General features: G+C 42.8%; 1 protein-coding gene across 4 annotated transcripts in view; it reads left to right on the forward strand.

Moving 5' to 3' along the window:
- LOC112163098 (seizure 6-like protein) overlaps positions 1-11,572 on the forward strand; it is a 58,666-nt gene that overhangs the window by 20,875 nt on the left and 26,219 nt on the right. For all 4 annotated transcript variants that reach the window (XM_024299257.2, XM_024299259.2, XM_024299261.2 and 1 more), the window contains exons 2-3: positions 7,927-8,349; positions 11,405-11,544. In XM_024299257.2, the coding sequence (XP_024155025.1) occupies positions 7,927-8,349; positions 11,405-11,544 (563 nt within the window). The remainder of the gene's footprint in view (positions 1-7,926; positions 8,350-11,404; positions 11,545-11,572) is intronic.

An 11,572-nucleotide genomic window follows, 5' to 3' on the forward strand; every position in this document is an offset into this window, starting at 1 on the left:
TCCCTAAATTCTTCCGCGGCCCGGTGGCAATGGGTCTGCGGCCCGGTACCGGTCCGCGGCCCGGTGGTTGCGGACCACTGCTGTGGGTGACATGCAAATGAGAGTCAGCTGGGTGGCATCTGGAGAGTGTGTGCTGGGGTTGCTGGGAGATGTAGTATCTTCAACATTCTGGAGACAGTTCCTGCCGGTGACCAGAGCTCTGAATTCTGACAGTGTGCCCCGTACAAGTTTGACCATTTGACCTGTTAGGGCAGTTTGGACTGAGGGTTAAAGTCGGAAGAAGCTAACTGACCTTTTATTTGGACAAAGAAACTTTCTCTCGAAGCTTTTTGAGCTTCTTCCGATTTGTAAAACTTTTAGTGAAAGAATGATGCTTAACAGTGGACCAGCTCTACACCCTCTTCAGAGTGCTGGAGGGTTCGTGGGAGGTTTGCCGCCGAGTGTGAAGAGGCTGGGATGAGGGTCAGCACCGCTAAGTCTGAGGCCATGGTTCTCGACCGGAGAAGGGTAGATTGTCCTCTCTGGGTGGGTGGAGTGCGCCTGCCTCAGGTGGAGGAGTTTAAGTATCTTGGGGTCTTGTTCACGAGTGAGGGAAGATCTGAGCATGAGATCGACAGGCGGATTGGAGCAGCGTTCACTCCAATGGGTCAGGGTGGGTGGACAGGGTGAGAAGGGTGAGAAGGGTGAGAAGGGTGAGAAGGGTGAGAAGGGTGAGAAGCTCAGTCACCCGGAGAGAGCTCGGAGTAGAGCCGCTTCTTCTCCGCATTGAGAGGAGCCAGTTGAGGTAGCTCAAGCATCTGATCTGGACGCTCCCTGAAGAGGTGTTCCGGGCATAATCTGGAGGGCCGGATATAATTACCCAGCGGGTCGGACCCCCCAGGCCTTGACTTTGACACATATAGATGAACAAAGAGATGAGTGTCATCTGCGTAGAATCAAAGAGTAAATTATGTTTTTTTAAGTCAAATAAACATGGTTAACGTAGTTTCAGTTAGATACTAATTAATACTTTACATTACTTCACTTTTTAAGGAATCATGTTATAATGTGCTGCTGAATATTTTTGACATAAAGTGCTGATTTACTGTATTTGGGACATTTTTCAGAATTTGTTGATGAAATCCTGGAGCTAAAATGCGTCTTGGCTTAACCTGGAAGTGAATTTGATTCATTCTGTCAGAATTGTATGGAGCAGCATAATATTGTGGGAGCAAAAGCTGCTCTACCTGCAGCCGGCATGATAACCTGAACCCGCCTTTGCACTGCAGCAAAAGCCCGTGATAGCCTGTGCAGAAGTGAGGCAGCTGAATGGTTGCGGCGCATGTGTTTGTGTTTGTGTGTCTATCTCAGTGTGTCTCCACGGGGAACAGACATGGCAGACAGGGAATGTATTCCAGATACTGTTGCTGCCAGTCTCGGGTCTGATAAAGCATTTTTAACAGCCGGCAGCTCCTAGCATACAAATTAAAGGGAGCAACAAAGAGGACAAAGGACGAGATTTTTCTCTGTATTTTAGCGCAGTGCTTCAGCCTTTCAGAGACACACAAAAATGTGCTCAGAAAACCACAAAGGAGGCCATCTTCATTGTAGTTAAGCTTCTCCTTTCAGTGCTTCTCTGACACAGCTTCACAATCTCAGACTTGATTGCTTTGGAGTCTTTGGAGTCAGGAGACTCTGAGAACGAGGGAATCGTGGCGTCGTTTCTCTTTTTTGAGCTCACCTCAAACAATCAAACAATTTAATAAAAGACCTTCATGCTTTAGTCATAAACACCCAACTGTCTGAAAATATGTCTGTTATTTACCACAAATATCCAGCAGAGGGCGCTGCAGAGAAGGCCTTTCTGTCTTTGTTTAGCCGGGAAAAGACTTAACCGTTTAATGCCCTTCAATACTCATCTTTTGAAGTATCACAACTGTGACCGTTTACGCAATTAGCATAATACCTGAAGGCTTTCAAGAAAAGCAACTTTGCTCTGACATGCGACACTTCACGTTTGTTAAGTACGCTGCTTTTTGAAGGGTACATATACCCAGGAGTGTCAAACTGAATCACACAAGAAAATCCAAAACACACCTTAGATCGCGGGACGAACAGGATAAACATTTATTGAACACTTTAAAACTATAAAGCCATAACTATTTAGCATAATAATAAACAAGATATATAGTATTACCTGTGATAATGTGAATGCTGTAAACTGAATTTGGCCGCTGAAGATGCTGAAGCTAATAGCTGAAAACAATGAAGCTGATAGCTGCTAAAATAGTAGCTAAATGTCAAATTAGCCCTTAAAATAAAAAAACAGATTAGCCAAAACAGCTAAATAGCTAAACTTCAAAACATCCTAAAAAACTGAAAAAAGCCTGAATTAGCCTAAACAGCTAGCGTGTTATCACGATTAATTGTGATTCATTATTTTTCCCAGATTTGTGATTAATTTGTTAATTTTTTATCAATTCCCGACACTAGTTAATTTTTCAGACTGTTTTGTTGCAATGATCAATTTTTATTTAGAAAAATAAAATGTTTGCAGTTTTCTGTCGTTTTTCCAAACTCTGCTGCATAGTTCTGAGCTGCTCCCGCCAGCGTCTGGCGCTCGCTCCCCAGAGCGACTCTCCTGATCCAAACGGGTCTCCAGAACCGAGTGGGTTTTCTTATCACCAATCAGATTCTCTTGTTTCCTCTGTGACAAAGCCACCAGTTGACTCTCCTTTGGCATTGTTTCCATGGTGATTGCATGTAATTTTAACCGGTTGTGCATCACCACCAGCTTCATAATGTTGCATTGAAGTCACATTTTCTTCAGGGAGCTTTTGCGATCTCCAAGAAGTCTCCAGAAACAGGAGAAGTTTTGGGCTGGAAGTCATCGGCTGCTGGACCACAGAAGCGCTGTGTGAGATTTTGGCCGGCGCCTCCTGATTCCCACACGGCTGCTGTCAGGGGATAAACTGTGTAGTTTGACTGTGACTGGAGTCGGATTTTACATGTTGTATTTCTGACTCAGTGATGGAAATAAAACGGAGCGCTGCTGCACATCAGACACATTTCATCGCCCACGTTCCTTCAATCTCCATTTTTTTCTCTTTCTGATCATGATGCCTTATTTTTTTCAAGCACCATTACATAAACTCCTGCCGCCTTTCTCTTTTTGTCAGCGTTTCTGAGACTCTTGTTTGAATTTAAATCTTGCGAGCAGATGAAACACGCCGCGCCGCGTCTGAGCACAGCGCCGCGCGTCTTGGCAGAGCGCACAAAGATGGCTGAATATGTCGAAGATTAGCAAACTAATTCAGATTGATGTCAGCTGTTTGTTGCCAAGCAGCATGGACCAGATTCTAAAATCTGTTACCTAATCTGAGAGGAACACAGCCAGCAAAAACAAGAAAATCAACCTGAAACAACAAAGACTTTTGGAGGAAGAACTTGTTGAGGACCAAACCAACCGAAAAACCTAAATGTGGATCGAGACGAGGCTAGAATACCACGAGAGAGACAGAAACAAATGAAATTCAGACCAGTTTAGTTAAACTGGAACAGTTTAAACCAGGAGTCAGCAACCTTTAACAGTAAAAGAGCCATTTAAGCTCGTTTTCTACTGATCAAAACCTAGAAGGAGCCACACGGTCTGACTTTAGCCTAGATTAGCCAAAACAGTTAGTATGTAGCTGCAAAAATAGCTAAACTTCAAAATAGCCTAAAAATCTTATTATATGCCAAAATAGTTCCAAAAGTTAGCATAATACCAAGTTTGAAAACTTGAAAACTGTAACTTTTTTAACAAAATTATAAATAATAAAAAACTGGAATATTATTCCAGAGTAAATCAACTTAAACCTTAACTAACTTTCAGTATTTTACTCTACATAAAAATTCTACAAGTTAGAAATGAGCACAAGATAATATCTGGTCATTAATAACAATAAAATTACGCGGAGGGCCAGATCCGGCCCCCGGGCCTTGACTGACACATGTGCCATAGATGAACAAAGAGATTAGTGTCATCTGCGTAGAATCAAACAGTGAATTATTTATGTCAAATCAACAAGGTTAAAGTAGTTTCAGATTAATATTTCACAGGGATATAAGCACAAACAGATGTAGAAATATCCGTGTAAACATGATTGTGTCTTTTGTGTTTCCTCTCAGACTTTAGTGTAACATCATAATTCAAACTGAGCTCAACACCTCGATCCTCGCAGGAGCCCGTCTAGACACAGACGCCGTGACTCTTGTTTCTGTTGTTGCTGTCACCACAGATTGTGCTGCTTGGAAACTCTGAGAATCAATAACCGTCTGGAACCTCACTGATGTGCTGAAAAAGGCCCAGCTGGCCCGCACGCTCCGACTGCAGCTCCCGCTTTCCAATAAACTTTGTCAAGTGTTGGCTTTCATCACGGGGCTGTGATGGAGGGGTCAGCGTGGTATCACTGCACCCCCGGGAGGGCCCCCACCGCCCGCCCCTCAGGCCTTTGAAAAGACCAACATCAAGGCTGTCGTGAAGTGAAAGGCTCCCTCCAGGACTGCTGACCGGCCTCTTCTCTGACAGATATCAGTCCATCGGAGATCCCTTTGGATCAGACAGATAGACGGTGTAAGAAAATATCGATTCAGTGAAATATCACGATACTTTATTTGGTACCAATACTGAAAATTAACGTTGTCTTACTTTTGTTTTCCTACATTAGCAAAATAAAAGCACCACAAATATTCTTGTGTAAAAGCAGCTTTTTTAAGACATACAGTTGCAGTACTTAATGTTCTGGTCATTAGATGCATGTATTTTACAATTTTACTTTTGCAAGAAATATATTAAAGTTATATAATTCATAAGTCCTCCTAGAGACACCTGATTGGATGGAATCTAGACCAATCAGCAGGCTCGCACAAATGTAAGAACATTTTAAACGCAGGATCTAAGATAGGGCGAAAGGGAGATGAGGCACTACGAAGAAATATTTTTTGAAATCAAATATTGAAATATATGAAAGCAAATATTACAAATTATGATTTTTTTCTTAACACTTTACATTTTGTTTATGACTTAGAAAATGTTTATCTCAAAACTGTTTCTTTTACTTTCAGCCTGCATCAATAACTAAAAACCTTCTCTCGTTGTATTCCTTTAATCGTTTGCATTCAGACAAATTCAGTTTTTTACTCCAAGTTGTGACACGTTTGAATTCCTGAAGATAACCACGTTAATCCTGATTCTGATGAGCCTTTCTTTCCTGCGTCTGTCTCGTTAGACGTCGGCGTTCACACGGTTCAAAGCCTGATGATGACCCCCCCCACTCTAAATAAGGTAATTGGCAAAAGTGCAACAACAAAACAAAGCCTCACTGAATGCAAATGCGCTCACACGGGAGACCAATTAAGACCCGAGGACTGTCAGCACGACCGAGCAAACACCACTGCAGGAGAGCTGCTCAGGCAGCGAAGTGCCGAACGCGACCGGACAGGGTCGGCTCTCTGAGCCTGACGGGGGCGGGGGCGGGGGGCTGCGCCGCAGAGCTTTTATCAGGACGCCCTTGGAGGTGAACGCAGAAACCGCAGACTTCCAGAGGACGCAGCAGGTCTCTGATCCGGGGCAGAAGTGTCACCTGCTCTGAAATCTTCACTAAAACATCCATCAATCTGGGTAATGTCCAGCCGTATGGTTCTGATCCGGATGTCAGCTGGACGAGGAAGTGAAGATCTTCATGGACAGAACTTCCTCCAAAATCCTGATTCTTTCTCCTTCCAGTTCACCAAAGACTCTTTTAGCTAATTCTCCAATGTTTATTGACTGTGATCAATACATTCAATCATTGGTTTCTCAGAGTTCTTGATAAGATAATCAAAGCTAACATCAAAATGCTCTTTCATTGATTTACAATCCTTTCCAACTGCGGTCAAATGAGCCGCCGTTCACATTTCCGTGGTCACATCAAGAAGCTCCGTGGAGTCTGGTGGAGATTTTCCAGCGTTCTCAGTCCAGCTACCGTAAGTATTGGATGAAAGTCACACCAAAAATCCAGTGATGCTGATTTGACCACAGAAATGTGAACGGCGGCTCATTTGACTGCAGTCAATGTGAAGATACCATCTTCTCTTCTCCAGAACCTGAACTAGACACTAGGAACAGATGAGGGTTTAGTGCATGTGCAGCAGAGCTGTTGATGGAAAGAAGATCATTCATTCAGTCAGAGTCTGTCCAAGACAGTTTGACTGATTTAAAGGAGAAATACTCAGAAATACAAAAACAGAAATATTTCTTATTGTGTGAATCACACTATAGTGATTCTCCTGCTGCGTACAATCACACTTCCTCCGATTTCACCAATCTTGGGATCAAAACGTTCAGCTCGTTCAGGACATTTCTGCTTGTACTTTTTGTATTCATAAAATTTATAGTTTTTAAAATATTGAGCAAAATATGCCCCATAGGAGATGAAAGTCTTCAAATTCTTTAAAAACTTTGTGCACTTGGAAACCTTTGTTTTCAGTCATTTTTAAATCATTTGGCAGTGAGCTGTTATGTTAGCATTATGCTAGCTCATTTTGGTGATTTTATGCTCATTTTATCTAACATTTTAGCTACATGTTGATGTTTTTTTTAGTTAAGTTGTTATCTTCTGAGGTCTATTAGGCTACTTTTCAATTTAGCTAATATTTTAGCATAATGCTAACGTTTTTGGCTGGTATCTACTGAGGTTTAGTAAGCTAATTTAATCGAACATTTTAGCACTGAGTTGATGTTTTGTTTTATTTATTTTTTTTACCAATTTGTTATCTACTAAGGATTATTAGGCTACTTTTTAGTTTAGCTTGTATTTTAGCAAGGATTATTGAGGATTTTTAGGCTATTTTCTTTTTTTTGGCTAATTTGGGATCTACTGGGGTTTTTTGGGGTCTAATTTAGAGTTTAGCTTCTATTTAAGCAAAACTACGTTTTCGCAAAATGCCACGTATTAAAGATTTTAAGGAAAAGCAAACGTACTAACAATGTTTGAGAAATTTAGGCCAACTTCAGCTCTTTCAGAGTTCTTCATCAAAAGTTCCTCTCTTTTATGAAATGCTGCTAACAGTTTTGCATCTTCAGTAAATCCCTTCAGCCGTTACAGTAAATTGCTTTAACATTTTCAGTAACCAGATTCAGCAGAAAACATCCACACTAGAATTATCGCAGGTAATGTAACTTTTCTAGTCACATTTGTTCACTTTGATGAGATAAATGTCACACATACATGTTAAAGACTCAAACATCTTCGTGTGGAGATCGAGATCAAGAGTCACGATCCAGGACGGATCAGTTTGTGTTTTTGAGACTTGATCTCGTTGACGATTAGGAATAAAGTCTCCAGTAGATTCTCTTCTATAACAATAGAAACAGGAAGAAGTAGAAACCATCGATCAGGACGTTTTAGATTTCTGCTCTTAAAGTGAGAAGCTCCGTAACAGGAAGTCAGCCTGAAAGTTGTCAGGATTGTGTGTTTTTGTGCGCAGCAGCTGCTGGGATAATTGCCGCTCTGAAGGCTGAGATGATTTTAGTGAAGATGATGATGATGGCGGCGGTGGTGGCGTGACACGCTGAGCCTTCAGACTTAAACCGCTCTTTGTTGGCTCGTCCCTCCCGACTTCTTCACCCCCCAAATGAAACAAACGTCGAGTGTTTTGCCTGGAAGGATGCTGACATGCAGGCTAAGCTCTGAGCTGAGAGTGTGGATGGAGGGGGGGGGGGATTGCTGCTGTTTGCTGTTTTGGAGGAAGCTGCAGAGGTTTTAACGTGCACGGCAGAGCTGTTCTCCTGTCTGTGCACTTCCTCTGTTTCCTCCACTTCCTGGTGATGCTGAGCTGTTTTTCTGCTTGACTAGAATCCACCAGAACGCCCTGAACCCCCCCTGAACCCCCCCTGACAGTAGATTGTTGTGTCCTTCTTCTCAGATGAGGAACCTGCCACAGCTTCCACCTCCATCCCACCTCCGGCGGCGCCACCAGGTGGTGCAGAGGAGGACTCCTCCAGAGGCAGAAGTTCCAGCGCAGCAGCCGCTTCATCACACTCGGTTTTGCCCCAAAAACGGCGACTGGCGCCCCAGAAAGGGGACGTCCCCCCGTCTGCTCTGCCCCAGAATCTGCTCCCTCTCCTGGGCAGAGGACTGACTGTTAGCTCCCTCCACGGGAGTCACGCTCCAGAGCTTCAGAAAAAGGAGGTGAAGCCGCCAGAATCAGCTGCAGCGCCGGGCCAAGGCGGCCGCCCCACCCCTCCCACAGACTCCCAGCCGCCTCGCACACAGACTCCGCCCCTCGAGCTGGAGGCTGACAGCACCATGGCGGGCTCCGTGCTGGACGGGGACGTCCTTTCAGCAGGTATTTGTGGTTGTTTTTCTGCACTGAAAAGAGAAAATTTACTTTTTTCCAGTTTGACCATAAAGCTGCTTCAGTGTATGGAAAGCCATCAGGGCCAAAATTAAAGGGAAACCAAACTCTAAATCAACTTTTTCTGTCTGTTGACCTCTATAAATGGGGCTTTAAAGGTGCAGTCTGTTGGTCATTGCCAAGTGTTTGATTTATTAAAATAAAATTGTTTAATTCTTGAAAATATAGTTAAAAAAAGTCTGTGTGCTGCCCCCTACAGGTAGAATCAAGGTATTACCGTTGAATTTTGTGACTGGTGAAACCATTAAAGCTGCAGAAGTCTGACATCATGATCTGCAGCCCCGCCCCTCTGACTGGATTTTCACATTTTGGCTGCGGGCGGAGTCAGCCTCCAACTTCCCTGTTTGGTCACCCTTTAATTAAGGGGTTATTCAGACTGGACACATTTAAAGTGAATCGGAGTTTTTGTTTCCCCAACAATCCAGAACAAGTTTTCAGTCTGAATAGACCCAAGCAGACTCTGGTCCAGGACCAGGAACCGCTCTGAGACCCATCTCTGGAGGGGGTCTCAGCTCACTTCCAATCGGACTGAACTCTGGTTTACTCGGACTTTCCTCAGTCTGACTAGACTCCATCTCGGAGTGGAACAACTGGACTAAAACGGCCACCGTAGCTGGGCATTATGGGATGTAAACAGGGTAGTGGAGCAACGACGAGACACGTCAACTCATTGAAATGTGGTCGGATGAAGGATGGCTCATAAAAACAAGAGTTTTCCCAACAATCACAGACATTTATCAGCGTTCCTTCGTAGCCGTCGTCTCCTCAGGAACCAGCTAGCAGCATGTCTCCACAGCAGCAGTGAAGTGTTGAACCTGACGTTGATACAGATGTTCAAACATGATCAGAGAATAAATTTGAATAAATGCAAAGCGCAGGACTTCCATTATTCTTTCTCTCGTTGCTTTGCCCCGCCCTCAAAATTCCTGGTCAATGACGGAAGAGACAAAATACGGGAACAGAAATCTCTGGTTGATGTAGTCTGAATAGGTTCAGGACTCGATCCGGACCAACAGACTGAATAAACCCTCAGATTAACACCAAACTCATCGAGTCAACATTTAAGACATTTAGATTCTATGAACTAATAAAGGAAACATGCAGTTTTAGTGGGCTGCACGGTGGCGCAGTGGTTAGCGCTCTTGCCTCACAGCGAGAAGGCCCCGGTTCGACTCCCGGCTGGGACCTTTCTGTGTGGAGTTTGCATGTTCTCCCCGTGCATGCGTGGGTTTTCACCGGGGACTCCGGCTTCCTCCCACCGTCCAAAAACATGCTTCATAGGTTCATTGGTGACTCTAAATTGTCCCTAGGTGTGAATGTGTGAGTGACTGAGTGTGTGAATGAGGCCCTGCGACAGACTGGCGACCTGTCCAGGGTGTACCCCGCCTTCGCCCTTCAGTAGCCGGGATAGGCTCCGGCACCCCGCGACCCCGAAAGGGAAGAAGCGGTCAAGAAAATGGATGGATGGATGCAGTTTTAGTAGTATAAACAAATGTATTCATCTTTTTGTTTATTCTTCCTTCATTAAAAGTACATTTTTACTTTTTTTTGTTGACTGCTTGTGTAGTTGCTTTAGGGCCAGGTTACAAACAAAACATATTTTTTTAAATTGCAACTTTAAATCTCATAAATTTACAAGAAAAAATTAATAACTAAAATTAAGTTATGAGAATAAAGTCGAATATTTTTTTTATTTTAAAAGTCATAGACTGAATGTATGACTTTTTTCTTGTCAATGTATGTGTTTTAAAGTTGTAAATTTAAGAGAAAAAAATTAATACATTTAAGAGAAAATTTCATACATTTAATCAAGAAAATTTCTTTTAAAAATTACAAGACAAAAGTCAAATTTTCGAGAAAAAAATCAAACATATACTAGAAAAAACATTATAAATGTACTAAAAAAATAAATAAAATGTAAGATAAAAAAGGCCAAAAGTTGACGTTGTTTTTTTTTTTTTGGTAAATTTACTAATTTTAATCTCTTAATATTACTTACATTTTTTGGTGGCCCTAATACTCTGTCGCAGTTCTAAGTTTAATCAAACTTTTCTTTTTTACATTTGAAAGTTTTTGTTTTGCCTAAAAATGAAAATAAAAAGAAAATGAAGAATTTAAAAACAGTAGAGCTGGAATAAAACATTAAACTCATTATTTTCATTCTTTCCTTAATCATGTCATCGTTTATTTTTATCTTTTTATTTATTGCCTGTTATTTTGTTGCAGCGTCAGTGTTAGGTTGGGGTGTGAGGGGCTGTAAGCTAGTGGGCGAACGTGTAAACACATGGATGATGGAAAAAGGGGCGAGCCTGCTTTATTTTTCATTTATTAATTTTTTACTTTTAATTTAATGAAGTCAGTCAGATTTTTTTATTCAGGTTGAACTATTTCAGTTGTTTTTATCTAAAACCACAAAGTGAACATTTTCCTTTGAATTGTTCAGAAACTAAGAGGATGAGAACATCAACATAAATGACTGTATTAAATCATATTTAAGGAACTTTTCTGCAAACATCTGAAAATGGATTTCTTCTTCGCCAGGAGCCTCTAAAACTGGGTCACTTCATCACGGCGCTCGTGAAGTGGCACAGAAAAAAATCACATTTCATCGTGGCGCTCCAGAGGACAATTTCATCATCTAAATTTCACTTTGAGTGTGAATCTCGTCGGGTTCTTCTCTTTTTCCGGCTCTACCAGCAGTTTCGACGCTCCAGAGGAAAAATGTGACGTTCGGAGACGTCCCACTTTCCCAGCTGCAGCAAAAGCAGCGTCCTGAGAACGCCGGAATAATCCTAAATACCAACACAGTGGATTAGAGGAAGCTGCAGATCCTGCTGTCAGAAGGTCTGCAGGAAGAAAAGCTCAACAGTAACTGGAGGAAGTTCTGGTTCTGATGGACGTTCTGGTTCTCCGGTCATTTCAGCAGCAGGATTACGTTAACGGGATTCCTGACCCGACTCACGCTCCTGTCTCCGTTTCTCTGCAGCTGCGTCCAGTTGTATGCTGAACTTCAGCGAGCCGGAGGGTTTCATCGACTCTGCAGACAACCCCCCCCTCCCCGACGGCGTCCTGCTGCACTGCACCTACACGGTGACGGTCTACACCGGCTACGGCGTGGAGCTGCAGGTACGCAGCTGCAAACTCCGCATCACGA

The sequence above is a fragment of the Oryzias melastigma genome, linkage group LG12, assembly GCF_002922805.2.
Source record: "Oryzias melastigma strain HK-1 linkage group LG12, ASM292280v2, whole genome shotgun sequence".
NCBI classification, from domain to species: Eukaryota; Metazoa; Chordata; class Actinopteri; order Beloniformes; family Adrianichthyidae; genus Oryzias; species Oryzias melastigma.